Below are 21139 nucleotides of genomic sequence, written 5' to 3'. Positions count from 1 at the left end.
CACGAGTCTCACGATCCTGCCCCCCTTTTCACACATGGGGAAACCAAGGCACAGAGCAGGGGCCTGACTCAGCTGAGGTCACAGCCAGTGAATCAGCCACAGAGGCAGGAGGAGAACCCAAGCATCCTGCCTCCCTGTCCTTCGATTTTTCCACTCGACTGCACAGCGCTCACGGAGGGGGCACCAGATGCCAGGCAGCCAATCCTCAGCCCACACACCCCTCCGAGTGCTGGCTCCAGGTGCTCTGAGCTCCAGGCCTCAGCTGTCTCCCTAAAACCATGTTACACCCCCCTAGAGCTGGGAAATGGAACCCAGGAGTCCGGAGCTCACCGTGGTGCACCCCAATTAGCATCCCTACAATGCCATGGGTGCTCCAGGTGCCCGACGAGGAGGCAAAGGGGAGCAGATGCCTTCCTCAGGCAGCTCCGGCCCAGGAGCAGGGGTAGGGGACCACACCCAAGGAGAGTGCATTAGCGATAACATCCTCGCCAGTAAACAAGAGGAGGCGGCCCCGCTCGCGTGACAGCCCGGGGTGGGGCCCCGCTGCCTTCCAGGGCTCAGCGCTAGAGGATGGGGTGAGCTCGATTCTGGGGCACAGCCCGGGGGCAGGAGGGTGCGGCCGGTTACGAAAGAGGAAATGGGAAACGTAGCAACAACAACAGGGAGAAATGGGAACTGCAGGTGGGGAAAGCGGGCACCGTCTCATCCCCACACTCATGCCAGACCTTGCCAGGGGCAGGCATCCTGCTGGCTCCCAGCCACAGCCTTCTAAACTCTAACAAGACTCCTCTGCCTCTTCCAGAGGCTTTCGATTCAGAGCCTCGCCCCGCCTGAGGGTGCCAACTTCCTGCAGCTCCGAGCGATGTCCATGCCAACGGTGATACCCGGACACGTCCATGAGAAGGAAACGAAGTCACAGAGTGGGGAAGGGACTTGACACAGCATATCAAGGGCACACTCATGAATAGAAGTCACCCCCCCCCGCAACTCCTAGGGCTCCCTGCTCTAACCTAGACCCCCCACACACACACCCGCCTTCCAGAGCAGGACTAGAACCCAGGAGTCCTGGATCCCAGCCCCACTCTAACTCCACTATCTTTGCAAGCACAGGTTCACCCTGCTCTACTCCCACCCCTGGGCACCTTAACCCTTACTGCATTGGGGGCACCCAGCGAACAGCTGGTCCCATAACCAGGACAGTGACCAGAGGGGCCCCTGCTCTGACCCACAGCAGCTATAGGGGCTTTTCTCAAGAGCATGCCACCATCCAGGCAGAGAAACTGAGGCACAGCACCGGGAAGCAACTTGCCCAAGGTGACAGTGCCTAGAATCGGGGCCAGCACTGCCAGCTGCAGCCTCGGGGCACGCAGCAGAGTTTGCAGCCCAGGCGGGAGATCCCACAGGCAGCCTTGGTCTGTGGTAGGGAGCAGTTTTCACCTGGAGCAGAAGCTATTGGCCCAGGTCTGCGCCACGCACCCCAGAAGGCAGCTGGCCCATGACTCTGACTCATGCTCCTGCCCCCTTGGGCACTGCGGGGCCAGGTCCGCCCGTCGCCCCAGGGTGCGGGTGGAACACACTAGCCCAGTGGCAGGCAGCAGGAAGGCAGCGGTGCCCGGTGCGGGGGCGCAGACCGGGGCAGGGCTGTTTGTTTCTCTAGCTGGGTGAAAGGTGGCGGCCTTGGGCAGAGGGCCTCACCCTGCTGAGCAGGTGCAGGAATGTCTGGTGGGAGGGAACCCGGCTTCCCTGAAACCAGCTGAGTCAGTGGCCCGGCTGGCGTGTGTCCTGGGGCACTCTCGGCATCCCAGCGAGCCACGGGGCTGGCTCCTGCTGAGCTGAGGGGGGTGGGGGAAGCTGCCCCTCCCTTAGGGGATGTGCGGCGAGCGAGGTGGGCATCAGCCATAGGGCACCCACCCCCAGTTTTACATGGCTCTAGCCCCTTTCACCTCGTTAACTGAGCTTCATCAACCCCCTGCCAGCTGGGGAAGTGAGCACTAGTTATGCCCATGCCACAGGTAGGGAAACTGAGGCAGAGGGAGAGGAAAAAGACTTCCCCAAAGGTCAAACCACCAGTGAGCCTGTGACAAAGCTGGGGACACAGCCAAGAGGCCTGACTCCCAGCAGTCCACCCTGCTCTAACCACTAGACAACACTTCCTCCAGGCATCCTGACTCCTGGCCTCCCCTGCTCTAGCCATCACTCCCCTGCCAGAACCACGTCCCTCCCCTGCTCTCACTACTAGACCCTATTCCCCTCCCAGAGGCGACTCGAGCAGCCCAGACCCAGTCGGTGCCTTGGTGTTTCCTTTGAGGCTTGGCCTCTGGCTCTCAGCCCTGGGTACTGGGAAAGAGGCCTTGGGGCAGAGATTAGACAAGCCTGGCTCTCCCAGGGATCAGGCTGCATCACGCTCTCTGCATGCCCTTGGCCAGGCGGCCCGTCCTGTCCCGCTGCGGGGCTCCTGCTACAGGACAGCAGGGGGACACAGACACCCCAGACCAGGGGTCAGCAACCTTTGCAAAGTGCTGTGCCAAGTATTCATTTATTCACTCTAATTTAAGGTATCACGTGATACATTTTAACGTTTTTAGAAGGTCTCTTTCTATAAGTCTATAATATATAACTAAACTATTGTTGTATGTAAAGTAAACAAGGTTTTTAAAACACTTAAGAAGCTTCATTTAAAATTAAATTTAAATGCAGAGCCTCCCGGACCGGTGGCCAGGACCTGGGCAGCGCAAGTGCCACTGAAAACCAGCTCACGTGCCACCTTTGGCACACGTGCCATAGGTTGTCCCCCCCTGCCCTAGACTGCCCCAAGAGCCAGCGTACCAGCCTTGGAACGTGGAGCCGGCTTTGCTGCAAGCACCAGGCTGGCCGGAGATTAACAGGAATGCGGGTCACGGAGATCAGGTGCACCCAGGGCAAAGGACACCAGCGTCCTGGCAGCAGCTTGGCGGGGGCCCCCAGCACAAGGTCCAGCAGAGATAGGGGCTGCAGTGGCCTAGATAATGGAAAACAGGTTAAGGGGACGTCACCTGGAAAGGGAATGTTGTGCTGGCCAGGGACTAGGATCTGGATTTCGGTGGGTGGGGGGGGGGGGCAGCAAGGGATTGTTAGACAGGGAGCAATAGACAGACAGGCTCCAGGGACGGACAGACAGAAAGTCTAGACCCACCCCACCCTCAACCCATCTGAAAAGTTCACCATGTTTTGCGTAGGCCCCACAGAAACACTTTGTTTTGCCCTCTCATGCGGCTCCAGCTGTTCACTAGCATCTGGGCTGCTGCTTGCGGCTAACAGGGGAGGGCGTTATACGGAAAACCTGCTGGGGCTAGCGCCCTTCACACCCAGTGCAGCGCCCCCTGTGGCCCAGCGAGGTCACAGGGGGTGGGGCAGCAGCCATAGGAGCGGGGAGGGAAGGGGACAGGTGGGCCAGGCCTGCTGCGGGTTTGGTCATTCCCAGCACTGTGCCCCTGAGCGGGCACATATGCGTGTGGGCACCGCATGGGCATTTCCTCGACTCTCCTGCCCCCGCTGAGTCCCCCTCCCACTCGAAGTTGGGCCGGTATCTGAGCTCCCTGGTTGGACGTGACTTCAGTAGGTGATTCTTGTTCTGAGCGTCACGCAGCAGCGGCCCTGCGCTATGGGAAGGACTTGGAGACAGGACCCCGGGGCTCCATGTTTGGCTCCGGCAGGGGAGGAGTGTCTCGTGGTTAGAGCAAAAGGCCATTGGGAGCCAGGATACCTGAGTTCTCCTCCCAGCTGGGAAGGGGGTGTAGGCTCATGGTTAGTGCAGTAGCAGAGGGGCGGAGAGCTAGGACTCCTGGGTTCATCACACACACACGGTCCAGATGTGATCCAGTCTCTAGAATGGGGGGAATCTCCCCCTCCGCCACTCCAACGCTCTGGGGACTTGGCGCTCGCGGCATGAGAGATGCTGCAGGAACCAGGATCTCTCTGGACCATGCTGTCTGCCCCTGCAGGTTGCGCCCACTGGAGGAAGTGGGCCAGCCAGCACCGGGGCCGGGTGGGGGCTGAGCCTTTCCCGGCAGTGCCGGCGGCTGCTCCCAAATCCTGGCTGGCCCAGTCCAGCTGCTTCTTTATTTGTGCTTTTGCAGCTGCGACCGGAGCGGAGCGGGGCTGGGATGAAAGCATCGTGCTTCCCAGAATGCTGCACTTGGGAAACAACCCCTTTCCCCGGCCCAGCCAGGCCTGGCATCGCACCGGGGCTGGGGCGGAAGGAGAGGGCGGGGGTTGTGCTCACATCTACAGCAGCGCACAGCAAAAGCCGGCTTCCTGAGTGACTCGGCCACTCGGCACCGAGTCTGGCAGGTGGTCAGAGCAGAAGCAAAGCAAAGCAGCTGCCAGCCATGCACCGCCTGGGCTGAGAGCCTGGGCCAGGCTGCCCCCACCCACACAGCTGCTTCCACTGCAGAGAGCTTGGAAAAGCCCTCCTGGCGGGCCACTTCCCCAGCCCTGGGGAGCCGCAGAGAAGTCAAGTTACTCATGAGTGGAGACAGGTTTGGGCTGGCGCATTGCGCGGGCATGATGCGTGCGGGCGCAGGTCGACTCAAACCAGGCGGCTCAGGGGGCGGGTAGAAAGGGTCGGCTCCTGGGGCCCAGCCAGCGCTGAGCCAAGAGTTACTCTCCGGGACAGAGCTTCGAGTTGGCAACCGCCCTGGAGTGCCAGGCTCCTGCAGTCACCTGGTCTAACGTCCCCTGTTCCCCGGCTTCCTTGGGTAGCTTCTGCAATACCCAATAGCCACAGGGAGGGCTTCTACTTGCCACTGAAGTGCAGCCACCTCTGGCTTGTAACACAGCAGCTGGTGAACAGGAAACCATGAACCAGCACCAGCGGTTTAGCTGGGAAGAACGTGTGCTTCCAGCACAGCCCTCGGGGCACAGCGGGAATTAATAGCGCCCTCGCTCTTGCCCCCAGGGCAGCGCCGGGTGCTGTACAGACAGACTGAAAAGACAGGCCCCACCTCGGACTGTGCCCAGCGCAGAGGCCTCGGCTCGTGGCGATCGAGGATGGGACGGAAAGTAGGGCCATGACACCTGAGCCCATCAACTGGGGCTGCTCGAGGCAACCTGCTTCGTTGAGGGTCTCCCCCGACACCTGTCCAGTCTGGCCTGGCCGCCCCTCTGGAAAAGGGACTGATCATTCGTTGCTAACGAGACGAGGCAGGCTAACTCTCTTCCCCCATTTGCAGATCTCATAGCACTATAGAGACATGAATCCATCCCAACTCTCCCCTGCCCCATTAAAACCCCTTTCACCCAGGGGGAAGGGACTTATTTGCATTGTTATTAGTCAAGATAATATCAAATACCAACATCTGCTGAGCTGCCCATGGCATCTTTCAACCCAAGGCCTCTCTTGGGCCATGTACAGGAAAACCACTTCCTCCCAGCTGCTGCAATGCAGCTGCTTCTGGGGTGGAGCTGCTTAACAATGCACAACGGTGAAGAAAGATAGATAGATCCTGGCCACAGGGGAAGGGAAAGTTTAAGGTCCTGGAAGGTTTAATATCTCCATAGGCTGAAAAAAATCCCTAAAGTAGCATCCCCAAAGAGCAGGATTTGCAGTGGCAGCTCAGACTGGGGCAAGAGACCTTTGAAGAAGGGGCACAAGGCAGGCAGGACTCCAGGGTACACATCCCTCTGCAGAGATCCCCGCCCCCCCACGCTCTCCTCCCCCGTGCGTGCTGGCACATGGCGGGCCTGTTCCCAGGGCTGGGGGAGCCGCATGTGGCAGCGTGGTGCTGCCCCTGCCTTGGGTTGCCATTATTCTCTTTGTGACGGGCTGCTGCCAAAGCATGACCAACTAAGACGCTGGCGGGTTTTGGCTGAGTTTTCTCTCTGGTTTTCAAACGGGTGTGGGGGCCTAAGCCTCAGTGACCCCATTCCTGGCTAGAGGGCAGAGATGGCAGTGGGCTAAGGTGGCTTTAAGCCCCCTTTATGCAGGGACCTGTTTTATCACTGGTGTAAGTTAGAGCTGCCCCAAGGCTGTTCTAATTCCCACTCTGGTCCCCATGGACCTGGGGGCAGAGCTGGTAAAAATGGCACAGGCATTGCCTGACAAGAACCACTGCACCAGCCAGAGGCTGCTCCAGCGATGGGCAAGCAAGGGGTGAGTGTGGGGGGGGAACTGCAGGTGAGCTCATGCAGCAGTGGGGTGACAGAAGCTGGGTCTTTGGGAAGTTTCCCCGGGGTCACTAGGGCGTGCGGCACTGAATCTGGGCATCCCAAGGATTAGGGGTGACAGACAACCTGGCTGCACAGTACGTCTGGGCAACAGCTCCAGGGCCTATGGGGGCGGGAGCGGGGACGGGACTGGAGAGTGGGACCCAGGCCTGGGCTGCGGCTGCAGGGACTGCGGGGGGTGGATCGTTCAGTGCTTGTGCTCCAAGCAGCCTTTGCACCTTTGGAAAGCTTCCTGCCCCTCCCTCGGTGCTGCCAATCCCTTGCCCTGAGCCACGGCCAGACCTGACGGCTGCACCCGAGAAGGGCCTGGGGAGATTCCTGCTGTGCCAACCCCCGCTGAGAGGCGTGGGGTGACCCTGGGCAGGCTGGCGGTGCCACGGGGTTGCCACTCTTCAGCCTGGTCTCTCAGGGGGAAACTGAATCCAAATCTGACAGGACCTCAGATGGATTCCCAGCCCAGCCCAGCCATCCCGGCACCGTGCCACTGCAGTCTGCCCACTGCCCCCGTCCAGGGCTGGTGTCTCCTGCAGGGAGAAGGGGAGGGGAACTGTGCCAGCGGCTCTCGGCTGTGGAGCCACAAGTCCCAGCCGCAGCAGGGCCGCCAGCCCTTCAGCACACACAGCCCACGGGCCTGGGGCCAGGACTTCTCCAGCCGGGTCAGGTTCAAAGAGAAGGGGTGCAGTGTCAGGGGAGGGTGGGCCGGGGGTGCCCCGCCCTGCCCCGAGACAGGCTGTGATCTAACTGCCTGTTTTCAGCTCCGACTGTCCCGGCACACCCCACAGGGGCTGACCCACCTACCAGAGCGCAGGGCCCCTCCTGCCTTTCCCATCCTGTCCATCCCAGGTCGCCCAGGGGCACATGGGTTTGGGGAGGGAGTTTCCACTGAAAACATCCGACTCTTCGGCCTGGGTGATGTGAGAGCACGTGCCAGCTTTGAACAGCGCCGGGCGGGACCTGCATTCCCCCCACACACACACACAAACCCCATCGGCAAATCTCAGTCACACTGGGATCAGAGTGGCCACCGCTGGAGGGGGCTGTGGGTGAGAGAGACGGGGAGCCAGGGGGCCCATGCGCTTGGGAGGCTGGACCCTTTCCTGCCTGGGGGCGCAGGATGAGCTGTTCCGGACCTTGGCTCTGGCAAGCTGCTTCCAGCCTCTGCCATTGCTGTGGCTACTTATACAGGGTGTTTGAGAGAAACAGCAGCCTGTGTCTGCTCCCACCTGCCCCCCATTTTCCCCAGCTGGGTTCCTTTGCACCCCCCTCCTTAGTCCTTTGGGGAGGGGGCACATCTCATTTACTGGCTCCTTTCACAGGGTGCAACCCCCTACCCCCTGGTCAGCCCCTCCAGCCACCCATCCTCTCCCACATGCAGGGCTCCCCCCAACCCCAGATTCTCAGGCAAAACAAATTCACATACCTCACAGCAGGAGCCCCCAGCTATCCCCCCAGGGCCTCGGCTAGCTTCTCCCCAGCCAGCCCCTTTCCACTTGCTGCTTTTCCCCAATGGCTGGGCAGGACTGGGCAGGGACAAAACAACCTCTGAGCCCCCGCCAACAGGCACCTCCTCCAATCCACCGTGGCCCAGGGGCTCTCAGTCCTAGGCAGTTAATTGCTTACAGGTGGGCAGAGATGGGCTCCTTGTCCTTAACACAGGTGGACTGGAGCCCCAGCTCCCCTTTAAGGGACCACACACACCAGGGCAGTAGCCAACTCTCAGGCTTTGGGTTTTTTTCCCCCTCTAAGATCCAGCTCCTGGAGTCAGGTGAATACGTGAGACTCAGCTCGCATTTAAAAACCGACAACAACAAAACCAGGAACATGCGCTCGAGTGGCTCTGAAGAGAACGCGCTCATCCTGTTCTTGGGATAGCTAAGTCACACTCAGGGTTTTGCTGGAGGGGAAGGTCTGCTGGGGTCGTTCCACGGCACTTGAGAGTGGCCAAACTGGATGATCGCAACAAACCAGAACTAAGCTGCAGGGACGATGAGGCTGCCCTGAGGGTGTCAGTGAAATCTTGAACCCCCAGCTGCTCCTGCGCTGCCAAATTCCAACCAGGATGTGAAGTGTTAACAGTCCTGCGGCAATGGCTTGGCTGGAAAGGAGACCCTGGGGCTAAGGGCACTAAGCTGGGACTCAGGCAACTTTGGTGCAGATCCTGGCTCTGCCACTGACTCATGTGACCTTGGTCAAGTCTCTCTGGGCCTCACTTCTCCAGCTGTGGGGCAGGGGAGAAAGATCCTTCCTGCATCTGCTTAGACTGGGAGCTCTGCTGGGGCAGAGCCCACTCCCCTGCCAGCGCTGGGGCTAGAACCCAGGAGTCCTGGCTCTCAGGCCCCTCACGCCCTTCCAACCACTAGACCCTACTCCCTGCCAGAGCTAGCGCTCAGTCACATCCCACCCCATCAATCACTCCCATCTTGCTGTTCAAGTGACTACAGCCGATTATATTCTCTCTCCCATAGAAACCGTTGTGGACGCAAATAGAAGCACCTTCTGAACCAAACCCAAATGGGGGGTTCAGAAAGTGTTTTATTTGTTTTTAACTGGGGTCACTTTTGCTGCTGCTTCTGCCCCTCCCCCCCCCCACAGCCCAGAGAGGCTCTTAGTGTGTGGCTCGCAGGCACAGCAGAGAAAGTATCTGGGGGCTCTGCCAGTGCAAACCCAGAGCCCTTTGTACATCACCACCACACACACACACACACACACACACAGACCTCTGCCAGTGGTGCTAGAAGAGAATCCTCATTAGCTGTCAGCAGTATAGGGCATATGACACATAGCTGATCACTTCTGATTACATTCTGCAGAGGGCTCATACACACACACGCATGCAAACATGCACATCCACATACATGCAGCTATGTGTGCACACACATGCACGACCATTGCACATACAAGCTACTCAGCTGGATTCCTGTTGGAAAAATCCCAAGTCCCCTGGCCTCCTGACTGGCACACACCCCCGACCCTGCAACTGATCACTCATGCCCTCCAGGATTGGGAGGCAGGTGGGTTATAACAATTATTTATAGTCATGTGTGCTCCCCTCTTTAAACTCCCTTTCCTTTCTCTGCAGCCAGCTCCAGGGCGGAGGGGAGCCAGGGGCTGGCACGTGCGCTGGGGCCTGGCTGGGTTGCCCTGCACAAAGCCAGCCCCACAAACAGCTGTCAGAGCAAGGGCGGGGCAGGGAGGTGTGTGGCTGCCTTGTGTATGACAATGCAGCGGGAGCACGACACAAGCTGCTCTGGACGGGCTGGGATCTCCCCAGGTCACAGGGAATTAATGGGGAGAGTGAAGTGACAAAGGGCCAGGGGTGAAAGTAAATTACATGACATACCCGTACTGCCCGAGTCCTGAGGGGTGTGTGGCCTCATCCAGAAGAGGTGTGGTCTCTCAAGATTTAAAGGCCCTGGGGAACCAGCTGTGGCTGGGAGACCCAGGGCCTTTAAATCAACCAGGGGCTCCCAGCTGCAGAGGTGGCTGGAAGCCCCCCGGGGCTCAGGGGCAAATTAAAGGGCCTGGGGCTCTGGCCGCAAGGGGGAACCCTGAGATTTGCGGGGCTGGGGCGGGGATTTAAAGGGCCCAGAGCTCCTGCTGCTGAGGGAAGTCAGGAGCCCTTTAAATCCTGGCCCCAGCCCGGCCGCCAGAGCCGTGGCTGGGATTCAAAGGGCTCTGGGCTGCCTGCAGCCACAGGCGCTCTGGGCCCTTTAAATCTCTGCCCCAGCCCTGCAAATCTTGGGGTTGCCTGCAGCCGCGGGCAGCCGAGGGCCCTTTCAATCCCCGCCATGGAATTCGATGCGGTTCAGCACGGTGTACTGGCTCTTGCTGGTACGCCATACCGGACCGGACCGGCTTACTTTCCCCTCTGCAAAGGGCTCACGGGGACGGTGCCCACCGTGAGGACCCAACCCCCCACGAACAGAGTCCATTCTGTGGGCGGGGAGAGGGGGGCCTGGATATCTCTTCATTGCTCAGGGCCATGCGGGTTCCCTGCAGTTCCAGACTCGCCCTGGCCAGGGCACTTGCGGGCTAGAGAGAGGTGCCCGCCTGGGAGTGGGCAGCCCAGCACCTCCCAGCCCAGCCAGACACAGAGACACAAGGAGGGGCAGGGATGGGATCAGAACCAGCCCAGAACCCTTGGCCTTGGTCCCATGGGGTGAGGGGCGCTGGGGAGCCGGGTCCCTGGCTTATTTCTGCTGCAAATGACTGATCTGCCAGACATAAGGATTCGGTTGAGGCCCCACTTTCCTCCATCACACAGATGTCCCCCTCCCCACCCCCCATCTGGCATTTGCAGCGTTTAATGGGCTTCCAGCCTGGCCAGGGTGCCAGGGGTCAGGGGACTGGTGGCAGCATCTGGGGGCTCATTCTTATGGAGATGGCAGCACACGCCACCCGGCCCAGGGCGCTGGGCAGATGGCTGCAGGCAGCAGGACAATGGAAGCTGTAACCTGCCCCACAAACACCCCCAGCTACAGCTGGGCCCGGGCCTCTCCTAGCCACGAGCTGGGGCTCCCACTCGGCCCAGTGACGGGCAGGGGCCAGGCTGGAGTTACACTGGGTTGGCACAGCTCCATTCCCCCCCCCCTCCACAGGGAAATGAGGGTGGGTGGCTAGGACCTAAGGCTGGGAATTAGGACTCCTGGGTCCCGTGCTGGGCTCTGATGCTAATTTGCTGGGTGAGCCAGAGCCCGTCACGGCCAAGTGCCGTGCCTCAGTTTCCCCTTTTAACACTTTGGAAAGCATGTTGTCATTATGGTGGTGCCTAGTGACTCCCTGTTGTGCCTGCCCCAAAGAGAAGAGGTGTCCAGAGCCCCCCAGTCCCTGCTCTGAGCCACCAGAGGCCAAAGGAGGGGGAGAAGCACTGAGCAGCACTAGGTCTCAGGCTCAGAGGCCCAGAGCCTCAGTTCAGGTGCCTAACTCCCCTGGGTCTCAGTGGGAGGTGGCCTTGAGGCTCTGGGGCCGCTCTCCCACCCTGCTGCCCCCCCTCAGCTCACCCCCTCCCCCTGGGCCGGCTCGATGGGGTGACTCACGGGGTGATAGAGCCCTGGGTCACCTGCTGGCAGCTCTGGGCAGCTTTTCTCACCATGTTCTGCAGGCCGGGACGGGCTGGGCCGGGGCGCAGGAGTTAGGGGCCGGCGACTCGCTGCACAGATGCTGTTCTCCCATCCCCCGCTGGCACAGGGTGCTGCTCCCTGGGTCCCCAGGCTGAGCGGGGCCAGGCCTGGGGGGAGATTGGGGCACGGGGGGACAGGCGCCAATGATGGGTTAAAACAGAATAAACTGGAGCAAGAGGGGGGCCAGCAGGGGCTTGGGGGGGGGAGGAGATGGGAAGTAGCCAGCTGCCATGACCAGTGGCATTCCTGCATCCCAGGCTGGGGGGGCGGGGGGCTCTCCCGGCTGCTGCTGAGGGGCGCCTGTCAGGCCCATTGACATGGAGATTTGGCACATGCTGGCAGGGGGGCAGATGTGCGCAATGGAGACACAAAAGGCAACATGGGGCTGTGTGGTCACAACCTCCTCCCCACCCACCATTCCTCAAACACAGAGGCACAGGCTGGCGGGTATTTGCTGGCTGGGGCTAAGGGCAGCTCCCTCCCTGGGGCTGAGTGGGCCCAGACTTCCCCCAGGGGCTTCAGGTGCCATGAGTGACAGGGTGTAAGAGCCGGGGGGCGGTAAGGGGATCGCAGGCAGCAGCCGGGTAGGAGGAAGCAAGGCTCCAAAGGGTTTGCTCATCCCATGGGATGGGACATTTGGGAGGGTTGATTCCTTTGCCCCGTGCAGGCCTGGACATCTGCAACTCTGCGGAATGGTAATGGGTGCTTGGCTTTGGGGGAGTTGGGCAACATCTTTGCAAACCAGCCCCCTAATCCTCCCCCCAATTTGCCCCACGCTGCCCCGGCTAATCAGTTAACCTCCCCCCGATCCCAGTCTAGCAATGTTTGTAGCTCTGCCTGGCATTTCTTCTAGGGCAGGGAGACCACAGACTCATCTAATGTCCAAGTTCATGCCCAAAACAACCACTACTGAAATGCAGCCACCTCTGGGGCAGGGCATGGCAACTGCTTATACCGGAATCCCTTGCCCAGTGCTGAAATGCAGCTGTCTCTGGGGTAAGGCATGGAGGCTGTTTATACCAAAATCCCTTGTCCAGTGCTGAAATGCAGCTATCTCTGGGGTAGGGTCCTGGGGCTGTTTATGGGGGTGCTGAAATGCATCAGTTTCTGGGGTGCAGCACGGCAGCTGTTTAACAGCACATAGGTACAAGGCACAGCACTTTGGGCCAGGCAGTGGAGGAGAGCAGTGTGCGGGGTTGTAACTGCTGGTGGGATATGAGGGTTTCTGTGATGGCTCCTGCCCCGGTGGGAATCCCAGGTTTCCCCACAAGGCAGGGCCTCGGGGTCTTTGCCCCACATTGGAGAGGGGCCCTGCAGCAGTGCAGCACCCCACGCCCCTCAGCACCGATGCTGAGCAGTCCCAGCCACATCACCCCCTGCAGCACCTGGCACTGCCGGCAGCCTCCCATCCCTGCGCTGGCCCTGGGCTAGAGACCTTGGCTTAGGGGATTCCCTGGCCAGGGCCCAGCTGCTGGGGCTCCCCCCATGAGGGGTCTCTCCCCATCTGCACCAGGGAGAGCTCAGGCCCTGGGCCAGAAATGAGCTCAGCTGAAACCTCCCCGGCACGGCTCCCAAGGGCCAGCAGCTGCAAGGACTTTCCCCGGGGGGTTTCTGGAAGGAGGGAGAGTCCAGAATTTTTTTAGGGGGGAGTTCCTGTAATCAGCCCTCATGGGGGGGACCCCGACACCCACCTCTGGCCACTGCAGCCTCAGTTGCCCAGGGCACCGTCACTAGGACCCCACCAGTCTGCACCCCGATGCCGTCTTTGGGACGGGTCATTTTCATAGAGCAGCCATTCAAACGAGGGGCATTTGGTACCTGGGTACGGGAGGAACCCGAGTCCTGGCTCCCAGTCCTCTGCTCTGACCACTAGCTCACACTGCCGCTGAGTGGGCAGATGCACAAGCTCTCACTCAGCACCCAAGTGCTTGGGCCCCAGCTGGCCAGCCTGGGGGGCGTGGACACAGGCGGGTGGGTGTGGGCTGTTTATGGCCCTGATCCCAGGTGGGGGCGAACTGGGCAGGATCAGGCCCCGGGTGGGTGTCTCTCTGCAGCAAGACTGTTGCTGTCACATGCCAGCTGAGCCCCCCTCGGCCCCGGCAGGAAGTACAGTGCGCGAGGGGGGTGTGTGTGTGCGAGTGACAGGTGGAAGTCCCCAGCCTTCGGTGGCGTCATGGGTGGAGTTGTTCCAGTGCGTCGTGGGAGCAGCCTCGCACCAAGGAGAACTGGCCCCTGGCGGCCACAAAGCGTCACCCCGGGGGGAACAACGTGATCCCCTTCACCACAGCTGGGGGCAGCTCCGACAGTGGCCTCCCTCACACCCAGGCGTGGTTCCTGGGCCCAGGGGGTTCCCCCTTTCCGCAGCGTGTGGGTGATTCACAAGCCCCCGTCCCTCGGGGACCCTAGGGGAGGAGAAGGGGTTGCCCAGAAAAACAAGGTGAATCAAGATATGCTGCCCACTTCTGCAAGGGCAGGCGATGCGCCCCCCGCCCCAGAGGGGATGCCCCCATCCTGCCCCGATAAAGCCTGATCCCTCACGCAGAGAAATGGCTCTGCCCTGGCAATAGCATGCTACCAGCCCTGCAGCAGCAGCTCTATGCCCAGTGCTCCTTAACCAGCTGCAAAAAGCTGGTGGAGAGGGAGGGCACCATGTGTGCGGCCCCCCCCCTTTCCTCCAGCACCACATGGCATCTGCCGAGCCTGCTCGTGTGCACTATCCCCCCGCCCGGCTGCTGGCCTCTCCCACGCTGGGCAATGCAGGGCACACCAGGCGGGCAGATGGTCTGCAATGCAGCGCACATGCCAGAGAGACAAGGCCGCAGCCTAGTGCATGTGGGTGTTAAAAGACTATGCACACACAACTGACCAGACACAAACACACCTGCCCAGGTCTCCAGGTACACACATGCACACACTCAGATATGCTAAGGCATGCACAGAAATACACTTGCCCAGGCAGCGTGTGTGTGCACGCATACACACACGCGCACACACAAACACACACACAAACACAGTCATGTGCTAAATATGGACACAGGCAGGTGTGGACAAATATCTGGGATTAGGGAGCATCAGCAGCCCTTGTGGGTTGGGGGTGGTTAGGAATCCCAGGGCTGGAATAGCAAGGGGGGGGGCTGTGCCTGGGGACGTGGTTGGGGGGCTGGAACGGCAGGACGTTGTGCCTGGGAACTGTGGGCCATGCACAGAGCTGGGGGGCAGGGGGCTGGGAGCCAGGCCCAGAGCTGGGGGGCAGAGTTGGAATGGCAGAGGACCATACCTGGGGGCCAGACACAGAGCTGTGGGGCAGGGCTGGAAGGCAGAGGATCATACCTGGGGGCCAGGCCCAGAGCTGGGGGGCAGGGCTGGAACAGCAGGGGGCTGGGAGCCAGGCACAGAGCTGGGGGGCAGAGCTGGAACGGCAGAGGACCATACCTGGGGGCCAGGCACAGAGCTGGGAGGCAGGGCTAGAAGGCAGAGGACCATACCTAGGGGCAGGCACAGAGCTGGGGGGCAGAGTAGGAACAGCAGAGGACCATACCTGGGGGCAGGCACAGAGCTGGGGGGCAGAGTTGAAACGGCAAAGGACCATACCTGGGGGGCTGGGCACAGAGCTGGGGGGCAGGGGGCCAGGCCCAGAGCTGGGGGGCAGAGTTGGAACAGCAGAGGACCATACCTGGGGGCCAGGCCCAGAGCTGGGGGGCAGAGGGCCAGGCCCAGAGCTGGGGGGCAGAGTTGGAACGGCAAAGGACCATACCTGGGGGCCGGGCCCAGAGCTGGGGGGCAGAGTTGGAACAGCAGAGGACCATACCTGGGGGCCAGGCCCAGAGCTGGGGGGCAGGGGGCCAGGCCCAGAGCTGGGGGGCAGAGTTGGAACAGCAGAGGACCATACCTAGGGGCTAGGCCCAGAGCTGGGGGGCAGGGGGCTGGGGGCCAGGCACAGAGCTGGGGGGCAGAGTTGGAACAGCAGAGGACCATATCTGGGGGCCATGCACAACCCGGCGGGGCTGGCAGGGCTCCCTGCAGCCCAGGCTGTGTGGAGGCTCCTGTGTCGGGCCGGCCGGGAGGCCGAGGTGCCAGGAGTTTCCCGGCCTCTGACGCCAAGGGCAGGTAATTATAGCCCCAGCAAGGCTAAAAATAGCAGCTGGAGGAATAAGGGATGGTTATTTTTAGCAGCAGCTCAGAGCTTTTTTCCATCAGCAGCTTTCCCAACCCTGCGGCCGGCTGGGTCCTGGGGCTGCTGCCAGCTGGGCTGGCCTGGCCCCTCACTCCTGGCCCTACTGTGCCCACCTGAACCACCAGGGCACGGGGCTGGGATCTCCTGCCCCACCCCCGTCCTCCAGGCTGGGTTCCCGGGGGGGGGGGCAGGAGTTTCTTTCATACTTTGCCAGCTTGGGCTGTGGCTTTTTTTGCGCTGACTTGAGGTTTCCTTTGAAGAGAGGTTCCAGGAATCTGGGAGCTGAGCCGGGGCGGGGGGTAAAGCAGCAGGGTCGGCCCCCAGCGCCAGTCTGGTTTTTATCTGAGAACGAGTTTTTAATTTGAAGTGTTTTTCTGAATGAAAAAAAAAAAGAGGAGGGTTGATGGGGAGGGAGTCTAGTGGGACTGAGAGTCAGGACTCCTGGGTTCTCACCCTGGTTCCGGGGGGTGGGGGGTCTGTCAGAGCAGGGGGGACAGAGCCAGGATGCCTGGGTTCTCACCCTGGTTCGGGGTGGGGGGGGTCTGTCAGAGCAGGGGGGACAGAGCCAGGACTCCTAGGTTCTCACCCTGGTTTTGGGGGGGGGTCTGTCAGAGCAGGGGGGACAGAGCCAGGACTCCTGGGTTCTCACCCTGGTTCGGGGTGGGGGGGGTCTGTCAGAGCAGGGTGGACAGAGCCAGGACTCCTGGGTGCTCACCCTGGTTCGGGGTGGGGGGGGGTCTGTCAGCAGGGGGGACAGAGTCAGGACGCCTGGGTTCTCACCCTGGTTGTGGGGGGTCTGTCAGAGCAGGGGGGACAGAGTCAGGACGCCTGGGTTCTCACCCTGGTTGTGGGGGGTTTGTCAGAGCAGAGGGGAGGGAGCCAGGACGCCTGGGTTCTATTCTTTGTTCTCACTCAGTTTACCTCTGTATAACATGGAGATGATTGCACACACACCCCTCCCCGCTTTCCCAGTTATTTGTAGCATCCTCTGGCTCTCAGGCCTCCCCCTCCCTCTCAGGCGTGGGCAAAGTCCTGCCCCGTGGCAGGGTAGAGGCAGCACCAGCCATGGGCACAGAGCTGCTGGCAGAGGCTCGGGTTGGGCCCGACCTGTGCCTGTCCCCTGCGTGGCCCCTGGCAGGGCCCTGGCCCCTCAGCGATCTCAACGTAGCCCTAGGGGTCAGTCAAGGCTCCCCCCAGACCCATGGAGGGGCAAGCAGCTCCTTAGCCCCGGGAAGCCCCATGGGGGCAGATGAGCTGAGGCTCCTGCCGGTTGCTCTATGGCAGCCTGGAGCAGCTGGGGGCTCATCAGCCAGTGACTCCCGGCAGGGAGGGAGTGGTGTGTGTGTGTGTGTGAGAGGAAAACCCACCCAGCGCCCCAGGGGCAGGGCCAGATGCTCAGAGAGTTTCAGGGTCCTGCTCCATTCAAGGCCAGTTCGCCACGGCCCTGGGTACGGGACCCAGCCGAAGCTGGTGTTCTGGCCCAGAGCTCTCACATCAGGTGCTTCCCAGCTGGCCCCTGCCCAGCCATGTTATGCCCAGCCACACCCACTGTGCCCAGCTCCCTGGGCCCAGCCCTGCAGGATCAAACCTCCCCAGATCCTCTGCTACCCTTAGGGGCAAAGGCTGGGTGTCAAAATAGCCTTTGCGAGCCCCTCCTCTCCCTCCCATGCTGAGTTTTTGTGCTGGGCTCCCCCAGGAAGGGGTGGGAGGGGGAGCAGCTGCAGTCACAGCTAGCCCCAGAGCTAGTCCAGCTGCTCATGATTTGCACCAGGACACGGCCCTCGGTAGGCGAGAGCAGGTCACGGCTGCCGTGACCCTGGCTGGAGCCACCGCCAAGGGGCCCCTGCCCCAAGCAAGCTGCAGCCACCCTCGGGCCTTGCCTGGGAGGAGCTCAGCCATTCCACGCTAGATCCAGGGAAGAGCCAGGCTGCGCTGGCTGAGCGGCCCCAAGCTACTCTGGCCCCATTGAGTCACTGCCAGGCTCTGGCTCATGGCGTCACACGGCTGCCGCCCTCCCGCACACGGGCGCTGGGGGAACGAGCTTGTTAAATGAGGCAAACGGCTTCCCAAACGCCCCTGGCTCAGGGCCTGAATTCCTGCCGGTGCTGGTGAGCGCCCAACAGCAGGGAGCAGGACTGGACAGTCACCGCCATGCATCAGCCTGTGGGCCTGCTGTCCCGTGTGGGGACAGGCGCAGTCCCCTGTGCAGAGAGCTCCCCCCACCTCCAGCTTGGCTTCGCTTCATGCAGTCCAGGGTGGAGGCTGACGCCGGTCAGCTGCAGACGCTGCTACTTGACGCAGCTGGCCGACCGCAGCCAGGCTCTGAGCACAGCTTCACGCTCGCCGTTCAGCCAGGCTCGGAAAGCACCGCCAGGGCCCTGAACCCTGCTCCGCCCAGCCATGGGCAGCGGTCTGTGGGGAGGAGGGGGTCTCCCCCCTCCCAAGGCAGGTTTCGGTTAAGCAGACAGGCAGGTTGAGCTGGATGTGGGCCGGGGGTGATGCAGCTAAACCTGCCATTGATGCAGGGGCCGGGGCTCCATCTGTGTAGCTGGGCTCTAGCAGATGGGTCCCCCTCAAGCCCGGCTGCATTTGAGCCCTTTGCTTTGTCATGCAGCAGGCGCTTGGCTCCAGCTCTCCTTCAAACCCTCCCCGCTCCGGTTCCAGCTCAGCAGTTCTGGACAGACACTGAAAAATCCCAGCTATTCCAAGCATCCAGCCCCAGACTGCCTGTTCGCAAGACACATTCCTGCCTGGGCCGGGCGGCCGCGAATCCGCTCCAAGTTTTTCCCCACACCCGCAGGCTGAGACTACTCGTTCCAGGAACTCAACCTGGCTTTGCCTTGGCAGGCGTCACCAGCAGGAGGCCTCCTGCCATGGAGGGGGTGATTGGCCAGAGGAACAGGACAGGGAGCATCACACACCCTGCAAGCGGGGCTGAGAGCAGCCAGCACGGGACAGGGGCCTGCTGCAGGGCGGGGAGAGATGCTAAGGGGAGCGCCGAGGCCAAGGAAGCCAGTGGTGGTAGCGGGCTGCACAGCCTGGGCCGAAAGGCCAGACCCACCGTGGCTCGGCAGCTGGGCACGTCTCCCCCTCCCCGCCCCACTCAGGTGAGCTGTACAAAGCTGCCTACAAGCCAAAACCACAGGCAGCTGGGTGGTGTGTACGCGCTGCAGCCCACAAACCAGGCCCACGCCGAGGCAGCGGCAGCAATCGTGCTTTGACTTTAGCGAGCGGGAACACATGGGGAGCCCCTGGGCAGAGCTGGGGGAGGTGCCCCCACTGGCTCCAGGAGGCCTGATCCTGAGCGGAGCTGAGGGCACATCGTGAAGGCAAAGGGGGCGCCTGGCTGCCACTTCGGGTCCGTCCCTGCTGCAAAGGCAAAACAAACCTCAGCAGTGAGTCCAGAGCCTGGCTCATGGGGCTGGGCTCACGCTAGGGCACTGAAAACAGCCATGGAGGGGTCCTGGCTCTGAAACCCGCCCCCTTCCCCGGGTACCCCCCATGCAGGCAGGTCTGTACCCCAGGCTCCGAGAACTGCTGCCCTGGGGTTCTTTGTGCAGTGTAGACCCAGCCTCGCAGGGCAGAGGGCAGCACCTGCTTGGGGGGTGCTGACGAAGGTGGGGGGACCGTTGCAGGGGAGGCTGCCGCAGCAAGCTGAGGGTGGCTGTGGCGGGAGACTGCCAAGGGAGATGAGGCCTAGCAGCCCTCCGTGCTGGAGCGTAGCCCAGCCAGAGAGGCATGGGAGTTCCCTGCAGCCTGCATGCCCAAGCCTGGCTTCCAGGGCTAAAGCAAACACGTACTTCCGGTGTGGGAACCCGGCATGGTCAGGCAGCGAGGAGCCTGCCGGTAAGTGCAGCTGGTGCGAACAGGAAGGGGTAGCTCAGCCCAGAGTCTACTTCCCCTTTCGGAGAAGAGGAAAGGAACCGTGTCAGCCCCAGGAAGAAACGCTCTCGCTTTCCCTCTGGCTCATGCAGGGCTCTGCCTGCAGCCTCCTGGCCCCAGCTTCCCAGGAACGAATTCAAGCAGAGAGCAGCACGAGGCTTTTAGCTGAGACCAGGGCTGCTTCCAACTCAGCCACCATGGGGCTCCCTTCCAGGCTGCCCTGCCACCAAACCACCCTTGACACTGCCCGTGGTGGCAAATGAAGCCAGAGAATGTGAGCCCTGTGCACCCACAGCCTAGCCACCCACCCCGATGGTGTGTGTGTGTGGGGGGAAAGATGTCATCAGTGGTGGGCTTGGTCACTACAGGACAGCTGCACACCAGAGCTGCATGCAGCCATCCTCTCCTCCATGGCAAGAGACAGGGCCCCGTCGCTGGTTACGCGGCTTGAGAGAACCAAACGGGGGCAGGGAGACGCACACAGGGACTCAGGCCTTTCTAAGCATGCCCCGTCCTTGGCACAATAGCAGCACTAGAGCCGTGCCCCTGAGATCAGAGGGGCCCTGCCCTGAAGGGCATGCAATGGAGAGAGCCTCAGCCCCACGTGACTGCCGAGGTTTGCTGGGAGGCAGCAGCCCGAGGAGCAAAACAACACGTATTGAAGGGGGGGATCTCCAGAGCTGGAGAAGCTGCTTGGAGTTTGGCATGTGGCTATTCCTGGACGCCAGGAAAGGTGCCAACACAGTGGATTCTAGGAAGTGCAGAGTGGCAAGAGTTTTGCAAGAGGGGCAACGGGCAGGGCAGCTTTCTGAGCCTAGACTCATCGCAGAGCAGGGGCACCAGAGCCATCCGTGGGTGGGACCCTTCGTTTGCAGCTTTCCCTACCTGCAGCTCATCATTAGTCTTCTGCAGGCAGGGCCATCTGGCTCGGACACCCACTGAGACCTTGGTGCAGCAAGTAGTCGGTGATGCAGATTCTGAGGGGGTACCTGTCAGGGACGAGGGGGGACACAGAACTCCACTACAGCAGCCAGTGATGAGCCAACTGAGAAGACGGGCAGGAAGAACCACCCTTTGTTAACTGGCATCCCTGCTCCAGCTCTGATCCATCCTTACGGGGGCGGGGGCGGATAGGACATTTCAAAGCTTTGGCCATGCTTGCCGGATGAACAAACTGCCACCTGCTCTGCTGGAGCAAAGAAGCTGGAACTTGCCCTGGTAATTGTCACCCGTGACACGGTTTTTGCTGTATCACCTCCCTTTAGTGCTCTGTCACCTGCACACTAGAAATCGGCTCCATTTTTAATGGCCTCATAAGGGAAATTTCTCCTTTACAAGTTACAACATTGAGAGGTTCAAGTGAATGCAGGAGATTTTCCAGAATTCTTGCTCGGATGCATATAATCTAGGGGGAGTCAGGACTCCTGGGTCCTATCCCTGCTTCTGGGAAAGCAGCTGTGCCTAGCAGTTAGACCAAGTGGGGGCTGCGAAGCAGGACTCTCGGGGTTCTGGGAGGGGCAAGGTGTAAAGTCTAGTAAGGGACCAACAGCCTGGGCTCTGGTCTTATCCCTGTTGCAGAGACGTGTTGCAGGTGCAAGTTACTTCGCTGTAACTCCATTTCCAAGGGGGTAAGAAGTGTGTTAAACCCATCACTGCCTCCCAGGAACTGGGCAGGGTTCCTGGGTGGGAGGTGGTTTGAGGCTCCGTGTGTGAAAGATTCTACAATAGGTACAAGTTAGGCACATTCTGCAAGGAAAAT

The 21139-nt window shown here is 61.1% G+C and overlaps 1 protein-coding gene across 3 annotated transcripts in view; it reads right to left on the bottom strand.

Moving 5' to 3' along the window:
- LOC127040136 (uncharacterized) overlaps nt 1-20483 on the bottom strand; it is a 43165-nt gene extending 22682 nt beyond the window's left edge. The window contains exons 1-2 of one of the 3 annotated variants that reach the window (XM_050933953.1): nt 3743-4251; nt 2827-2998 (exon numbers count right to left, since the gene is read on the bottom strand). In XM_050933953.1, the coding sequence (XP_050789910.1) occupies nt 2827-2998; nt 3743-4152 (582 nt within the window). In that variant the 5' untranslated portion in view covers nt 4153-4251. Of the gene's footprint in view, nt 1-2529; nt 2999-3742; nt 4252-20265 lie in introns of those variants that run through there. The other 2 variants (XR_007771367.1, XM_050933952.1) reach the window with 2 other exon arrangements.
- Nucleotides 20484-21139: the final 656 nt, after the last annotated feature.

This window comes from Gopherus flavomarginatus, chromosome 24 (assembly GCF_025201925.1).
Source record: "Gopherus flavomarginatus isolate rGopFla2 chromosome 24, rGopFla2.mat.asm, whole genome shotgun sequence".
NCBI lineage: Eukaryota > Metazoa > Chordata > Testudines > Testudinidae > Gopherus > Gopherus flavomarginatus.
This window is presented reverse-complemented; position numbering and strand designations above follow the sequence as displayed.